At 55.2% G+C, this 17914-nt stretch overlaps 1 protein-coding gene across 9 annotated transcripts in view; it reads right to left on the reverse strand.

The window, feature by feature from the left end:
* The window catches only part of ABLIM3 (actin binding LIM protein family member 3), a 53314-nt gene that overhangs the window by 18834 nt on the left and 16566 nt on the right, over nucleotides 1-17914 (reverse strand). For 7 of the 9 annotated variants that reach the window (XM_017822987.1, XM_017822986.1, XM_017822985.1 and 4 more), the window contains exons 1-2: nucleotides 4386-4485; nucleotides 2049-2186 (exon numbers count right to left, since the gene is read on the reverse strand). In XM_017822987.1, the coding sequence (XP_017678476.1) occupies nucleotides 2049-2186; nucleotides 4386-4407 (160 nt within the window). In that variant the 5' untranslated portion in view covers nucleotides 4408-4485. Of the gene's footprint in view, nucleotides 1-2048; nucleotides 2190-4385; nucleotides 4486-17914 lie in introns of those variants that run through there. The other 2 variants (XM_017822980.1, XM_017822979.1) reach the window with 2 other exon arrangements.

Below are 17914 nucleotides of genomic sequence, written 5' to 3' on the forward strand. Positions count from 1 at the left end.
GAGTTGGGAATGCCCTAGGGACAACTAGGGAGAGGTCTTCTCCATGCGCTGGGGCATGGCTGCCTCTGTGATGAGCCATCCTCATTCCCTGGCCTGGACATGAAGCTGTGCCCTAATGGGTACAGGTCCTGGGACACACTGGGGTTGGAGATCTCAGTGCTTGTTTTTCCATAGGTGTCCAGCCCAACCTCGCTTCCTTCCCTGCTGTGGGAACCGTGGGTGGTGCACAGCCCATCACAGTAATCCAAGGAGACGTGGCCAGCCCTGGCCTCAGTGTCATTTCCCTCCCACGAGTTCTCCATCCAGAGAGACCTCGAGAGCATCAGACCCTGGAGGGCACATCTGGCCTGGCACAGGGACCAGGTCCTGGAGCCTTTGCACAATGCCCATCACCCGTCCTGCAGGGTGATGGGGTGGAGGGGGGACTACAGAGCGATTGAGTACCTGCTGGCACAGCCCATCTTGGTCTCTGTTTTACCCTTCAGGCCTGAGCACCTCTCTGTCCTGTCCTTCCACCCTGCCTGCACCTGCAGGCCAGCCCACACAGCAGCCACCCTCTCCAGAGTGGCAGGGGACAGCTGGACCCACTGCTGCAGGGCCCATGGGGGCAGAGGTGCAGCTCCTCTCCTTTGGAGCATCCCTTGGCCAAGCTGCTCCCTGGTTCTGTGAGTACCCACCTGAGGGGCATAGGGCCAGCACCCACTGCTCTCCAAAACAGCCTGTCAGCAACAAGGGACAGGTCACCAGCTCTGGGACAGCATTAGGAAGCAGCAGCAAGATAAAATGAAGCTGGTTTATGCCCTGTTTGCTTTGGGACCCACAGCACATCCCAGGGCTGCACTCCCATGCCAGGCTCCGGCGGACATGGCAGGGACAGGCAGTTGTGGGAGCTGGCAGCAGCCAGCCAGAGGTGGCAGGAGGTGAGGGAAGGTGAGACAGGAGGATTTCCTCTCATTATATATTCCCTTTCACTTGGAAATCGGGCAGTGAGCACTGCCAGGCTCTCCCTGCTGGCTCCTAGGTCCTTTGAAGCTGGCAGCTGTCTGAGCTCTTTGTCTGGATGCTCAGCTCCTGCTGGATCCTCCATGTCTGAGCTGGGTAAGGGCAGGATGCTCAGCACCATGCCCTGCAGGTGTAGGTCAGCCCCAAGGGCAGCCTGGGACCCACATCTCTCCCAGAGATCCAGGGCTGCCCATGCCACAGGGGACAGGGCTGCAGCAGGAGTGAGGACCGTCCAGGGAAGTGTCCCCTGCAGCCAAACCAGCTGTTCTCTGGGAAAGAGCAGCAAAGTATGGCCAAGGGGATGGGGATTTATGTCCTGCTTAGTACAAAGTGTTGGGAGCATGGAAGACCAGAGACCTTTAAAAAGGCCTGAAATGGGATGTTTTACAGCCTACAGAAGCAGCCACTGGCCTGGCTGAGAGCAGCTGCTCTAATAAAGGTGCTGAGGAGCCCTTCACAACAGCTCTGCACCATTAGCTTTACAGCTCTGCAGCTCTCCTCTGGTGCTCAGGGAGGATTCAAACAACCTCTCTCCTCCCTTTCTGCCAGCCCTGAGGGCCACCGAGTCCCAGCTGCATCCCATGACATCCCACAACACCTCAGTCACGTCTCCTGGGCGGGTGGCAGTGATCTGTCACCCAGCTCCAACCCCATCAGGAGCCACTCCGAGTATCACCTCACTGCCTCTCAGCCAGGCTGGCAATACCTCCCTCCTCCTCCTCCTGATTTGGGGGCAGGCAGCTGAAGGAGGTGGTGGCCCAGCCACATCACAGACGGGCCATGGGCACGTTTGTACCCACACACTGCTGGCATTGAGGCTGCTCAAGGGTAGTGACACTGCTCAGGTCTCGGCCATCCCTTCATAGGCTCTGGCATCAGGCAGGGGCACCGTGCCGTTACCTCTCACCTGTGCCATGCCATTAACCCCCTGCAGGAAGCTGCCACCCCTGGGCATGTGACCACATCTCAGAGGGCCAGGTAAGTCTGTCCCCAGAATTTTGCTTTCCAAACTGCACCCGGGGTTGTGGGGCAAGCTGGCCACCTACCTTGGCAGGTGAAGCAGCGGATGTGGAAGTGATTGCTCTGGACACGCACCACCTCGCCCTTGCAGGTGTCCCCACAGCGGTAGCACTGGATCACGGAGGAGCTGCTCCCAGGGGTGTAGGGGTTTTGCTGATAGGGAACTGCTGGCAGAAAAGAGGGAGGGGAAAACAAGAGAGGGGAGGGGTCTGTTAGCATTTGGGACACAGCCGAGTGTCACTGCACTGACCTCTGCTGGGCAGCTGCCAAAGAGCCCTCTGGTGACAGCGACACGCCTGCCGGACATCAGGACATCACTAAAGGCAAAGGACAGCACCCAGCGACTCTGAGCTGGGTGCCCATCGCTGTCTGGATTTGGGATTTCCCTGCCCCACAAAAGAGCCACGTCCCATGTCTGGCTCACTGGTCTGCAGTGCAAGTGCCCAAGCACTGCTCCCTGTCCCTTCATGGACAGCCAGGTCACCTGCAGCATTGCCCCAAAGCCAAGCATGCCTCCCCAGATGCTCTCCTGTCTCCTAAGCAGGTGCAGAAGGACAACACAGGGACCAGCTACCCACTGCTCTGCTCAGCCCTCAGGCAGCCCTGGCTTGCTGCTGACCCGTTCAGAAACAGCCCAGCGAGCACCGATTTGGCAGCAGCAGGGGAAGGAACTGCTGTTTTTTTGGAGCTTCCATTTGTTTGGTTAGGAGCTGGAAGAAGAAGTAATTTTTCAAGGAGCTTTCAAACATCACAGCAATTGAGTGTTTGGCCCTGGTGGGACTCTCACCTCCTCAGCAAGGAGCAGCATCCCAGCCCTGCTGCTCCTTCCGGAGTGGCACCGTGGCACGTGCAGGCTCTGTGCTGAGCTGGGGGCCACAGGGGAGGGTGGTGTGGCTCCCACAGAACTGTGGGCAAGAGCCATCTTTCTCCTGCTTCAGAGAGTCCAGAGACTCACCTCCACTCCTCATCCCCCTCCAGCAGCTCTGCAGAACACCATGAAGGTGATGCTCAGCAGCCTCACCCCATGACCCAGGGTAGGATCCATATGGAGCAGGGGATCTTTCTGCTGCCTCAACAAAACCCCCAAACACACACAGAAAACATTGTACTGAGCAGTTCCTGCTTTCCCTGCCTCACCTGCAAGTGCCTGGGCTGTGCAGGAGGTCTGGGCAGGCTGACACCATGCCAGCCCCTGCAGGCAGGGGCCAAGCAGCACAGGGCCTATTTGCTGTAAGATTTCCGAGAGGGAGTCACGACTTGGGCAACTTGAGCAGCAAAAGGCAGCACTTCAATGGGCCAGAGATTTTCTGACCCAGTGCTGAACTGCATTCCCAGGAACAAGAGAAGCAGCTGATTGAAAGCCAGTCTGTGAAGTCCCTCCAGAGCTGGGAATAAGGGGCGCAGGACAGAGAAGATCACTCATCAGAGGCTCCTCAGTCACTGAGGGGCAGATCAAGTGACAGGGAACAGAAGCAGCCCATTATTGGCTTCAAAAGCAAAGAATGAGAAGTCAAAATGACATTGAGACTGTCTCACAGTAAAATCCCATTCTGTATGCCAACTGCCCAGAGATACACTCTGCAGACATGCACCACTGCTTCCCTCTGGGAAATGGGCCGACCCTCCCTGACCACTGCTTCATCCCCAGGTCTGTGGAGCTGCTGGGGAAAGGCTGCCTCACCAAGCTCAACCTGAGGGCTGCAAGGGAAGCTGAGGTACATTCCTGTGAGTGCCCTGCTGCAAAGTTCAAGCTCCAGCTTTCCAAAAGCTGCTGGGACTTCCCTCCTGATCGTGCTTTTGCAGGCAAAGAGCTCTCAGAGACCAATACAGGCACTAAAGGATACCAAGTGCCAACAGAGAAGTGACGAAATGGGAGTCAGGCCTGGAGCTCAGACCAGTAGAGACACTAACTAGTCTAAACCTAATCACTTTAAGCTCCCAAAAACAATTAAGGGAGCAGGGTACCTCTACCCACGCTTTCACAAGCATGTTTTGCCAAGAGGCACAAGCCCTGGGAACAGTAATCCAGGACCTCCTGTGGCAGCTGCTGGTGGTGGTGTGTGTCCGTGAGCTCTGCAGTAGCCTGGGGAGACCAACAGGATCTCCCGAGGTGGGAATAAATGGGGGATCTTTTCTGTGAGGGTCTCCAGCAGAGCAAGAGTTACAGCACTGAAACTTCCTCCCACACACCCAGTGCTCACGCCCTGGCCCAGAATGAAGCAGAAGCCAAGCCCTGGACACAGCCACGGAAATCCACAAAGCTCAGTGAGAAAAGCATGACAGAGGTGGGAGGAAAAGCTGGGAATTAATCAACATTTAAACAAACATGATAATAAAAAAAGGTGAACAAAAAAAATAATAACCTATGTCAGAAAATGCAGGCATCACTTATTCCGGGCTTCTGGTCTCTAGGGAAAAACTTCCTGGTGTCCATAGCAACACATTGCCAAGCCCCTGCATCGGCAGGTCTGATGGGAGGAAGGCAGAGGAAAAGGAGCCAAGGATGGAAGAGACGGTTATAGCTGAGTTACACCACAGAAAGAGATGGAACCGATATGGTCGCTCCTGCCTGTGCCCATGGGGGCGGGGAAGGACCCAGCTTAGGGAACCATCTCCCTCCCGCCCCCTGGCTTTGTTCAGCGCTACACCCAAAGCTCCCTGATTTGTGATTAACCTCCAGCCCATGCTGGAATTTTGTCCGGGAACATTAACGCATTGTGTTGTTGGGGCTCTGCTTGTTTTCGAGCCGGCAGCTGCCCGCCTCGTGGCCTCGCGCAGGAAGTATTACACATCACTACAGCCCTGAGCAGAGGGACAGCTGAGCGGGGCAAAGCTCATTACATCCAAATAATCCAGTAATAATGTAAGTAGCATTAGTGGCCTTGCAGGCTGAGATGCAGTGGCCAGGGCAAGGGGGTGGGAGCTGCCCAAGGAATGCCTTAATCTCACCCCAGTTTGCTCCTGCTTTTGCTTGTGGAGCGGCTGCTGGGCGAGCTGGCTCCGTCCAACAGTTAATGCATTTGTGCTCGACACTCATACAGAAAGGCTGCCCAGGGCCAGGCTCCTGCAGGGCTGTGCCCATGTCCCAGCTGGCTCTTGATCTGCAGAGCCCCAGGAGTGGCAGTGAGCTGCCACGGGGCTGCGTGGGCACTCGACAGATTTCCCACTGATCCGGATTAAGGTGGCACCTCCGGTCAGGGATTGGTGCCCCGTGCAGCCTCAGGGTCAGGCAGCGGCAGCCTCACACAAGTGAGGGAGTGGGTGACCTGGGCAGGGGAGAGACCCCCAAACAACACCCATGGCTGCCCAGAGGAGCTCTGTCACCCAGGAGAGCAGAGGGACCCTGCCCAAGGGATCCTCCAAGCCACTCTGCAGTGAGCAAACTGCAAGTTGCTGCTGTGCATCCCTGGGCAATCCCCCTCCTTCACTTCAGAAGGGTCAACAACCTTGTTTGTCTTCCTGTCCTCTTCCTGCACAGAGTCCCAGCCCTCCACTAAGGAGCAGTGGGATGGGGAAATGCTGAACCCTTATGCTGCCTCTGGAACACTCTGAACCCTTCAGGGTTGACAGAGGATAATTCCCATCTATCTAGGAGGGTTTGCAGCTCAAAACCAATGCAAATAACAAGGTGGCTCAAAACAAGCTCCATCAGCAGTTTGGCCCCCCTCCCATGTCCCACAGCCATAGCAAACTAGTAGCAATCCAGGAGCAGAAGCTGCACAGAGACAGCCAGAGGCAAAAAAGATCCATCCATCCTACCTTGCTGAGACCAAACCAGGTGGTGCTGGTTTCCCACCTATCTCCCCCTCCCAGCCCATTAGCCCTCCAGGAAGGTCTATCAGGTAGAAGCTCCTGCAGGTGGGGTTTGGACCATTAGCAACAGGAACTGGAAGCTCCCACCCAGCTCTGCCTGCCCTGACACTGTGTTTGCTGTCAGCCTGTTTATGAGACAGCATCTCCACAGGGGAATGGAGATGCCTGACTTAATTAATTATCAGTAATTAATATCTGCACAATGCTGGGAGAGCCACAGGTGAAGGGGACTGTGGAAAAGCAAAGCATTCATCCTGAAATTAATAAGGAGAGGCAGTGCCACTGTGGGAAACTGAGGGGAACTGTGGGTGCCAGGGGGTGATGCTGGGGCTGAGCATTGGCACATGCAGCGAGGGGTGAATGAGTGGGTGCTGGCTGTGTGCAGGGAAGATGTGGGTGTCAGCATGGGGTCCAGCTCCAGAAATGCTGGATGTGAGACCTGAGTTGGGATGGATGCTGGGAGGGGAGGGGGAGCAGCAGCAGCAGTGCTGCTAGGCAGATGATGTTGGCAGGAGTCCTCACACCTCCACGGGGCTGAGCTCCCTTCCAGAAGCCACTGCCTCCCACTCGTCCCTGCTGCTTCCCACTCCTCCCAGCTGCCTTGCAGTGAGCGATTCCCCACAGTCATCCTCTGCACGCTCCCTGCCCAAACTGGGGCTGTAAATCATCCTCTCACAGAAACCCACTGGGGGTGGTGGGACCACCGTGGCACAGGCTGCGCGTGGGATGCGGCTGCCCCGGGGAGGGTGAGGGAAGCTGGGCACCCCTACTGGGTGCCTGAACCCTGGGGTGGGCACAGCTGGCAGGCCCTGTGCCCTCGTGCCCCCAGGAAAGGGCCAATGCCATGGCACTGGGTGAAGGCGAGGAGGGGGTCGGGAGTGTGGGGGGGCTGGGGCGGCTCAGGAAGAGGAAGCCCAGCCCTGCCAGCACACCAGTCCCACAGGCGTCAAGGCTGAGGGGCGGCAATGACTGGTCAGAAAGGAATTTTGCTGGAAGCACTGGAGGCTGAGGGAGAGGCTGGGGTGAAGCACCGGTGATGGGACACAGCGTGCTGGGCTGGGGGCAGAGAGCGAGGGGGCTGTAAAAGAAACCTCCGCTGGGATATGAGAACAAAAAGGTGGCACTCTGGGAGCCTGCACCTCAAATCCTCTTGCTGCAGCAGGGATTGAGGGTGACCTGGCTGGCTCCAAGCCCCACGGGAGGTGGGGGCGAGGGGGAGGATTTCCCCTCCAGGCAGGAGCTATGCTTCGTCCCAGGGGTGGCCAGGGAGGAAGGGCGGGACCTCCAGCAGCCACGGGATATGGGTTTCTCATCAGCAGCGGGGCTGAGGGCTCCTGCCTGCTGTCCTGCAGCGGCCAGAGAGGTTGGCCACAGCCATAAAAATGCCTTGGGAGGAAGAGAAAGACAGGCTTGGAGCCAAATGATGCTGGTCCTTCAGGCAGGCATGGGTAGAGCCTCAGCCTGGGTCCTGGGGGGCTGCCCTTGACCCTGGCATGTGGAAATGTGTCTGCTCCAACCATCGTGGCTGCTTGTCCACCCCAGCTCCCTGCTGAGAAGGTGATGGTGGGGAATAGTTGAGAGCTGGGTAAGGGGCTCAGTTGAAGGATCAGCCTGGAATAAGTGAAGAGTCCAGCAGTTGGGATGCTCAGCTCTGGTGGTGAATCTGACACCTGCTGTGACATCTGCATGGCCATCTCGGTGCTCAGGCAAACGCTTCCCATTGAGCTTCCACAGATAAAAGTCATTTTGATCAAGGAGAGAATGATATATTTACCTTTGCACAAAATATTTTCTCTTCTGATCCTTCCCTTAAGTAAAATCCAGAAGCATCGCATGGCTCCATACTTAATATTTACATTTTTAAGCAGGCCAAGTTCTTCCAATAAAGGCACGGGTTGAGGACAGGTACCATGGATCTGCTGTGGGATAGTTTGAGCCTGGAGCAGCTCCAGCTGCTGCTCTGAACGTTTACATTGCACCCATTGCTGTTCCCACGTGTGTGGCACAGGAGTGGGCTGGGACAGGCACTGGCAGGGAGTGGGGCAGTGCAGGGAGCATGGGCTGGGAGCAGTGGGGACCTCACGCAGAGCAGGCACTGAGATATTTCCAAGCCATCAGAAAACAGCTCTGTTAGTCAGCTCAGAGTGTCGTGCAGGCGGGATTACAAACCCCCGTCAAGTCCACGCCAGCCTCTCCTCTCCTCTCCTGGCTCACAGGCAAAGCCATCTGCGGCTTATGGCTAAAAACCTCCAGCGTGTCGCAGCTCCTAATCCAGCCCTAGGCTTCCCTAATTAGATCATGACCAATTATTGCTCCCACCTGCCTCACGCTGTCCCCTTGCCCCCCCTCCACCGCTGTCACTCCTGCACTGTGCATCTTCCTTGGCATGACACAGGACACAAACAAACTGTGGGTGCTGCGAGGACGCCACCAGTGAGCTGGAGAGGCAGATGCCAGCACAGGCAAGGGCACAGGGCTGCCAGCAGCAGGACAAGGCTGGGATGGGAATGCTGGGCCAGTACCAGCATCATATGAGGGAGGGAACTCTCTTTAGCTGGGTGTTGCACGGAGGACCTGAATGAGTGTGGCTGGATATCACAGGGGACAAAGGCAGCTAAGCTCTGTGCAAGTCCTTCCTTTGCAGAGGTAGGTCAAGGATGCAGGGCAGCAGTGCCAGCCCTGCATTCCCATCCCACAGTACCCTCACTGCATCCCATGTGCCAGAGCTGGCCCACTTCCTCTTCTGGGAGGGCCATCAGCTGGGCAAAACCCCTGCCACAGACTTCTGAGGAGCTCAGATGTTTGCTCCGATCCCACTCTAGCCCCCAACTCTTGGGCACACTTGCAGATTTGGACCTCAGGATGCTCACAGGCTCACTCCCTGACTTGTCAGGACAGTGGGTAGGAAGGATGGGGATGTGGAGGTGGGCATGGCCCCAAAAGCTGGCAGCACTGTGCTCTGCACCACATGGGCAGTGCTGCCCAGGCAGAGCAGCAGAGTGAGCAGAACCAGCTTCTCTGCTCTGCTACCCAAGCTCCCAGCACTGCTCTGGAAGCAAAATAACCAGTGCTGGGGCATTCCCCAGAGCTCATGTCCAACTGGAACTGGGACGAGGCAACTGTCACTGTTGCACAGACTCTGTGGCTGGCCAGTGACATGGGAAGGTGCCCAAAGGGAAGCCAAAGCTTTGTACATGGGCATGGCAGGACAATGTACCAGGGTGGGAGCTGCTTTGCAGGGGGCCACACTGCTACCACTGCAAAAACAGCGAGGAGGGAGGTCAAAAACACAGTTGGAAGAGACAAAGGAGAAGGGTAAATAGAAACACAGAAGGAGAAAAATAAAGAGGATAGAAGGAAAAAGGAAAAAAGATGGAGCAGTGAATAGTGAGGGCCCTGTCTGCACAGCAGAATTCATTTCTGGCTGCGTTCATGGAAATTATCCTCCAAATGTGAGCATGGAGGAAGCACTGATTGTCTCCTCAGGCTGACCTGGCCACAGGCAGCTGCCTGTGCCTGCCTGCAGGATGTTTACTTCCCAGCACGGGCAGCACAGTCAGGGCTAGAACGTGCCAGGGAAACCCAAAGACCCCACTGCTGACTGAGGCTGCACCAGGTTTCACCTCCTCCCCTGCAGGAACCTGCAAGCCCTCTGGAACCCCCAATCCCAATTCCAGCAGCACCATGGCCTGTCCTGAGAAAGGGGCCCTGGGATCTGCCTGGTTTGCTCAAAGTACTGACTGCTGCAGCTGTGATTTTTTCCAGATTCTCAACAAAAAGAGGAAAAAGTTGCTCTTCTAGTTCTTGGAGCTGCAGGGAAATTTGACAAGCTCAGTGCAGAGCAGCCTGACAACAGAAAACCTTGTGTAGAGTTCACGAGCTTCCCCAGCCTGACAGCTACGCCCTGGGCTGCCCAGAGCCGGTGACTCAGGAAGCACACTGTGTCCCAACAATTCCCAACCACCCTCCTCGGCAGTGGCCACCACAGGAACCAGCCCACACATGGCATCCTCATGCTCAGGGCTGCAGCAACACTCACACCCAGAGCATTCCTCTAGGGAAAGAGGTCCTTTTGCCACTCACCAGGCAAAGGAGGAGAGTGAGTGCCCTGCCACAGGCTCAACAGCATCCCCAGCCTCACGCTGATCTGTGCCATGGGAGGGTGCCCAGAGCTGAGTTGCATCCCTTGTTATCCCTGCTCTCATCCCACCAGCAGTGCCTGCTCAGAGGCACCAGGGTTTTCACCAGCATTCACCTCCTATTGCAGAACCATCCTTTAAAGCTAAATTGTCACTCACCAGTCGCAGAAACTAAATAAATGAAGAAGTGGAGGGCTTTATGGCACAAGCCTCCCCTGCCTGGCAAGTGCTGTGGCATCACCTGGGACCTTCACAGAATCATTCAGGTTGGAAAAGACCTCCAAGATCATCAACCCATGACCAATCACCTCCTTGTCAACTAGACCACAGCACTCAGTGCCACATCCAGTCTTTCCCTGAACACATCCAGGGACAGTGGCTCCACCAACTCCCGGGGCAGCCCCTTCCAATTCCTGACAACACTTTCTGTGAAGAAATCCCTCCTGATGTCCAACCTGAACCTGCCCTGGCAGAGCTTCAGGCCATTTCCTCTTGTCCTGTCACTATTTGCCTGGGAGAACTAACACCTTCCCTTTCCTGAAAGGACCCTGCCAGGATGGCTGCATGGAGACTGGAGGAGGGCGAAGGGCCAGGAGTGAGGCTGTGCACCCCATGTGGGAGCTCGGGGGCAGAGCTCAGGAGGGGGCTGAAGCAAGGGAGGAGGCATTGCAGGTATAACACTGGAAGATAAGAAGTTCAGGTGTGTGTTTGAATAGCTGTGCTTGCAGCCACATCAGTGCACGGCCCCCATGGCATGACATGTGCCCTCCACACCAGCTGCTTTTCTCCCATCTCCAACAAGTGCTGCTGGGATCTTTTTTTCCACATAACACTTGTACAGCTTGTCATGGCAACGAGATCTCCTTGAACTGCAATTGCAGCCAGGATGCCTGGTGCTCACACTGGCCTGTCTGCAGGCATCATGGAAGCCCCTTCCAGCAGAGCTCTGGGCTCCACAGACCCCCAGACTGGGTGCAACTGGGACCCCCAAGGGAGGCTGCTGCCTGCCTTCCCATGCCAGGCCCAAGCTGCCCCTTGGCCAGGATGGAACTGGGATTTGGGGATTTTTTGCAACAACTAACAGACAGCACCAGGCAATTCCTCCCATTTGATCCCCTCCGAGAAGGGTCTATGGGATGCTCAGCTCTGCTGTGCTGGGCCAGTTGCTCCCCACCTTGTACATGTTTGTCCTCCCAGCAGCATTTGCAGGAAGCATGAAAGAACTGGGTGATGAGAGGGAAGGAAGGCTGTGATCCAGCTGTGTTCCCTGCAGGCAGGAGAGGGGCTGGGGCTGCTCCTCCCATGGTCACCCTACTGGGCACAGCACTCAGTGCTGCAGCTAAAATCGTGACTGCTCCTCCCTCTGCTCCTGACACAGTGCTTGCACCAGGATCTGCTCTCCATATTTACAGAATCCTTTATGTTGGAAAAGACCTCTGAGATCATCGAGTCCAACCTGTGACTGGTCACCAGCTTGTCAACTAGACACAGCACTGAGTGCCATGTCCAGTTGTTTCTTGGACAACTTCAGGGATGGTGACTCCACCACCTTCCTGGGCAGCCCCCTCCAATGCCTGACAACCCCTTCTGTGAAGAAATTCTTCCTGATGTCCAACCTGATGGCCCTAGCAGAGCTTCAGGCCATTTCCTCTTGTCCTGTCCCTTGTTCCCTGGGAGAAGAGGCCAACACCCACCTGTCTATAACCTCCATTCAGGTGGTTGTAGAGAGTGAAAAAGTCTCCTCTCAGTCTCCTTTTCTCCAGGATGAGCCCTTCCAGCTCCCTCAGCCACTCCTTATATGACACACACATCCTCATCCTAACACAATATCCTAACACACATCCAGAGTGCCTGTCTTCCTGGGATCCCAGGCTGCATCCCAAACACACCAAGTGCTGCAGACAACCACGGAGGGATGAGGGGTTCAGCCCCTCTGAAAGCTTGTGGAAAAGAGAGCCCCCAGCACCTGGTGTACCCTATCCATAGGGTACATAGACTGAACATGCCACAGCTGCTTGCATATCCTACCTGGAGAGCCCAGGCTTCCCAGCAGGTGTGGTATTTCCACTGAGTGTGGGGCTGGAGATGTAGTGCTCGACAGGGAATCACAGGCTCTAGGAACAGCAGTAAATCTCCAAAAGGCACAGCTCAAATTTCAGAGCAACTATTTAATTCCCCTCCCTATTATCCCTGAGAATATTTTAGTAGTTCTTGGTGTCTTGGGGAGAGGAAGAGAAAGGATAGATTGCATTTTAATTAATAATTGCTGAAATGCATGGCTGCCCAGGGCAGGAGCCACAGTGAGCCCAGAGCAGAGAGCTATGCCAAACAGAAGGGGATGGCATGACAGACCTCAGGTGCCAGAGGGCTGGTGCCAGGTCCTGCCCCAGTGTGTCTCCAGCAGGACAGCTGAGAGCAACCCCCTGTGCCACTTTCCCAAGCTGGAACAAGGATGCTCTGCACCTCTGCAAGTCAGGAGGCCACTCTCCTTCTTCCTCTTGAAATCTCTGCTTTAGGACTTCAGCTGGTCCCAGCCCTGCTGCTCACATCCTGCTCTGACACAAGGTCAGGCTCACAGAGGAGTCCCAGAATAGCCCAGTGATGGGGGAGCTGCCTCAGTGGTGAGGCTGGGGAGTGGACACCGTGGTGGCACACCAGGCTGCACAGCACAAGCTGGGGAGCTGTGCAGAGCCACCCAAGAGCACAGGCAGCTGTCCATTTGATTTGCTTTCAAGAAAAATGGAACAGTGAAACCATGGGGGAGAGGGAGTGAGAGGCATGTGTGTGAAAGCTGAAGGAGAGATGGAGGATGCAGACAGCAAACCAGTGTCCCCAGGGGACAAATCCACAGCACATGCACTGCCCAGAGTCCTTCTCTCTCTCCCTCATCCCAGCAGGAGATGATGGAGATGCCGCACCATGGTGGAAGACACACACACTAGTACACCCCAAGCAGATACCTGCATATAAGCACATCAGCTCAGCACTCAGGAGACTGCTGAGATGCTGGATCTGGGCCCAGGAAGCCAGAACAGGTCCCTCTTGAAGGGCTGCCTCTTGATTCAAAGGGTCAGCTGCAAATTAGGAAGTCTGATGAAACAATAAGCAGCAGGGGCAAAGCCCAGAGTGACACAGAGATGCAGGACCCAGCAGGGAGCTGCCAAGAACCCCCAGCCACGTGCTGTTTATCCCAGCCCTGCACTGGGCACGGGGGGGTCACAGCCCTTCAGGTCCAGAGCCCTCACAGCACCTGCCAGGAGAGAACAGACTGGGCTCCTGTGGCACTGCACAAAACCCAGCCTTTTACACACAAAGCCAAGGACAGCGTGGCCAGGAACACAGCGAGAGCCCAAAAACACACTCCTGCCCTCTCGCCCCCACATGCATCCCCCTGGAACATCCCAACCCCAACCTGCAGCCAGAGGTATCCCAAGCCTGCCGTGTGCAGCCGGGCACTGTGCCAGGGCTGCTCCCACTGCCAGCATTTGCCACTGCTCCTACTGGCTGCTGCTGCCCAGCAGATGTGCAGCACTCTCTGAGCTCAGCATTTTGGGCTGCAAAAAGGTTTATTTGAGGCGGGTGAGGAGAAAACCCTGCTGAGAGGCTGAAGATAGGATTTCATCCTTACATCTGGTTCAGCTTAAAAAGTCTTGCCTGAGCTGTTATAGATGCAACAAACAGTGTACAAGCGAGGGGGTGTGAGGCGGATGATGTACACAGGCACGTTGCACATCCATGGGCTTCAGCTCTGCCTGTGTCTCAAAGCAGGGCTGAGGTGGGAATAGAGATATCCCACCCCAGGAGAGGGATCTGGGTGAGCACAAATCCACCTGAGCAGTCACAGAGACGAATGGCTGCACTTGGCAGCCCTCTGTGAATCCCAGGTGGAGCAGGACCACCTGAGGACACACTCTGGAGGACACCACACTGCAGTTTTCAGCCAAGCCCTAGGTAGCAGCTTCCCTCTGTCCATGCTGCTAGACCCTGCCATAACCAGGGCACACATGTCCAGTGGGGTGACACAGTCCCAGCCCCAAATCTTCAGTGCTGCAGAGCAAGAGCAAATATGAAAGGCTTCCCCATGTCCCCTCCTCCATTGAGGTCACCCAGTGGCCAGGTTGGACAGGGTTTTGAGCAACCTGGTCTAGTGGAAGGTGTCCCTGCCCATGGCAGGGAGTTGGAACTAGATGATTTTTAAGGTCCCTTCCAACCCAAATCATTCCATGATTTTATGACATCCCCCTGCCTCAGTACACACAGCCACTGTATCCCACCCATCCTCTGAGCGTGGGACCAAACTTGAGCTGCCACTCCCAGTAGGAACTCTGGGCCACCCATGAGTCCCAGCAGTTCTACTGCTGCCCTTGGCCACCCCAGCTTCTCTCCTGCCCACCTAGGGAGAGGACCTGGCAGGGTGGTCTCGAGGGAGACAGCTCACTTGGCAGCCAGGCACCGGCCAAAGCCCATCTCCTCCCCCGGATTTTATTCATGAGGCGTGACAAGTGGGTGAGACACAGCCAAACAGCTCACCCAGCAGCCTCAGCCTATGAGAACACAGGAGGAGCGACCTTGACTGTGGGCTGGACCCAGCCCCAGCCCACACAATGCTATTTTCAGCTCTAACTGGGCTGGACAGGTTTGGGGGGTCCATGCAAGGGATACTCTTGAGTCCTAGTGTTGAGGGGTGCCAGATGTGTGTAGCAGAAGAGTCTAAACTTGAGGTCGTGGCCAAAAGATGAAAATCCTGAGCTCATCGTTTTGCTGAGGCCAGATTTCCTGCTAAATAGAGTCTGTGTTTAGTGCTGGGAGACAGTCCGGGCTGTGTGGGAGTGCTGGGAGCCCAGGGGACTCTCCCCTCGCTGCCAAAGCCCACCCACTGCCACCAGTCAGGGAGGCAGTAGCCTGGGTGAGCTTTAGCAGGAGGGACTCATCCCAGCTGAAAAAAAAACCACCCAAAAAACCCCAAACAGAAAGCAGCAAAGGGGCTTTCTGAGGAAGGGAAAGGGCAAAGGAGCTGTCAGATGGGCTCCGACACGGTGGCATCTCCTGCCGGGCCTTGGAGGGGGCTGTGGAGTCAGTGCCAGGGTGTCCAGGACAGGAGCCGACACAATGGAAACATTCAAGCTCGTTCCTCGCACGCACACGAACGCGCCGGAGACAGCCGGGACAGAAAGGAGCTTATTTCTGGCTGATGCGTGGAGGGATTTTCTGTTTGCTGCTGTGTTTTGTATTTGCAGCTTCCCGTATGGAAATGCTTTTTCCCTTTAACCTCCACCCATGAGCCCAATGGATTTTGTTGCAGTTTCCAAAACATATGGTGCATACATCAAAAACATAAAGGATGCTATATTTAAAATATTACAAAGAAAGCCAGGAGCTGACATTTTTAAACTAGGGCAGCGTCTGAGAGTGAAAAATGTGGGGATTTAGGATTTTCTATGCCAGATCAGAGAGACAGCCCCATTCGATGAGACAGAGCCAGGTTGGCAACCCGCCACCTTGCAGCAGACTGTTGCTTACATAGTCTGGTACCACTTTTGGGAGAGGATCCACCCGGTCAGTCTGTGCCTGCACCCTGGTACTTCCAAGGGGCCTCACTGCTGCTGAGTCCAGCACATCCCTGCCCTGATTGTTGAGTTTAATGTCCAGCCGATACTTGGCAAAGGGGTCTGCACGTGATGCTCTGGAAAGGCAGCCCCAAACCATAATGCACTGAGCTCATTTCTTACTGGTTTCTTCTGAGAGCGGTTGATTCCCTGATGGGCTGAGAACCTCCTGCATTACTCCACTAATCGCTCTGTGTGCAGCATCATTTATCTGGCCAACACAAGCACTGCAAGGGAGAAAAATTCATGCCTTTTGCAAGCACAGGTTAGAAGAGCAGAGGCTTCTCCATGTCATTTCTCCAGGCTGGAGCTTGTTTCTCCTATTCTACAGAGTGCAGAACACTCATTTGTTTTATTTTAAACCATATTCATGCTGGCATTGTAACTCCAACCTGGGAGACTGCGTCATAGCCAGGGAATGAGGGGTGTTGGATTTGCTATTTTTAACCCTTTCTACTCCAGGGAGTGAACTGAAATCAGATCTCCATCCAGAGACACTGCATAGATATTAATGCAATGAAATGGGAATTTGGACTGGGGGTGACAGCTGGCAAAGCGAGCCCTGGCGTCACAGAGGGGACAATCTCCCCATAAATAGGATGCATGGAGGGGATATATATTACAGTGCAATTTCAATGCCATCAGCACGTGCTCAGAGGGATGGGAGGCTCCAGACCAGCCGCCCCCCAGCCAGTCCATTCCAGAGGATGAATTACAGCTCAGGGCTGGTGGTAAAACACCATCAGGAGCTTCCCTAGCAGGCTCCAAATTCCTCTATCAACTCTTATATCCTGGGAAGGTGATTTCTAAAACAACTGGGATCTCTTTCAGCTGTGCTCCTGGTAGCGGGGGCAACACTGCCCAGGGCTGCAGCAGGAAGGGCACTTTCACATCCCCCTGGAGCCCTGCTGAACCATCAAAACCCCCTGCAAACCACGGGGTCAGAAGAGACAAAACACACTCCTGGCAGTGCACTAATACAGAGCATCCCACAAAAACTGAGCAAACCCCTTCCAGGGCAGAGCTCGGCACTGCCCCCGGGGAGCCCCTGTGGCACAGAGTGTGTTTACTGCTTTCCTTAATCTATTGTGATCCCCACTCTAATTATGTTAAAGGTAGCAAATGGAGCCTTTAAGTGGTCATAAAAAGATTGTATTCACCCCCCATGGAGCTTATTTGAGACACCTGGCCATGCATATGGGTGGCAGAGAGGGGAACACAGCAGGCACCAGGGCTCTGCCGGTGGTGGGATGCAGTGGGGGACAGCCCTGTGCCAGGGAGAGCCCAATGGCCACCAACAAGTTTCACAGAATCACTTAGGTTGGAAAAGACCTCCAAGATCATCAGAGTCCAACCTTTGACCAATCATCACCTTGTCAACTAGACCAGAACACTGAGTGCCATGTTCAGTCGTTTCTTTAATACCTCCGAGGATGGTGACTCCACCACCTCCTTTGGCAGTCCTTGTGGTGTTTCAGGCACCACAAACACTACAGGACAGCACAAGGCATCAGACAGACATGCTGACCCTCAGGACAGTACTAGAAAACATCACATCCCCAGCCCCTTGCTGCCCAATGTCCATCTCACCTACCCCATTCCTTAGTGCTGGTGGTTGTGGTAAAACCCTGTGGGATGGAGAATCTTCTACAACCTCTAAAAAGCACACACTGTGAGGGCCAACAGAAGGGTACCTCAGAGGGGATACTCTCCTTGCAGCAGCACCATCCAAGGCCTCTCTGAGAGCCACTGCCCCAACCCATCTACCAGAGGTAAAAGGTGGGTTCAGAGGGAGGAAACTCCCTCCCTGCCATGCAGGGGTGCACTAAGCAGTCCCTGGGACAGAGAAGACTGGAGTAGTTACGGTCCACCTCAGTGCAGAGCCAGTGTGGGGCTCCTGGCAGCCTGTACCTGCAAGCCCCGCCAGTGCCTGTCTCTAGCACATGTAGGTGTGCACAGCAAGACACCACTGCAGACTGGTATCCCCATTCCTCCACTGGCAGCTGCCACAGGCTCGGGTCCATCCTGCTGCCCTGGAAGGGGCAGATCCCTCCTGAGCTCTGCAAGAGCTCCCGCAGAGGCTGATCTCACCCAAAGCCATTAATGTTTAGCTTCTGCCATGTGTGGGTTTCAGTTGGCCGGAAACAAAAGCTCTCGCTATTAAAAGACAGCAGTTTTTGTTCTTCTTGCCATCTGTATGTTTGTGTATTTCCCCTACCACCATAATTAGCAGCTGGGCTCCAGCCAGGCTCAGGGGGAGATCTTAGTAGATGTCTTCCCAGCAATTTGAACAGCTTCATCGTTTCTTTTATGGTTCCCCTCATGCAGTCCCCA

This window comes from Lepidothrix coronata, unplaced genomic scaffold (assembly GCF_001604755.1).
Source record: "Lepidothrix coronata isolate B3197 unplaced genomic scaffold, Lepidothrix_coronata-1.0 Scaffold100, whole genome shotgun sequence".
In the NCBI taxonomy this organism is placed as follows: Eukaryota; Metazoa; Chordata; class Aves; order Passeriformes; family Pipridae; genus Lepidothrix; species Lepidothrix coronata.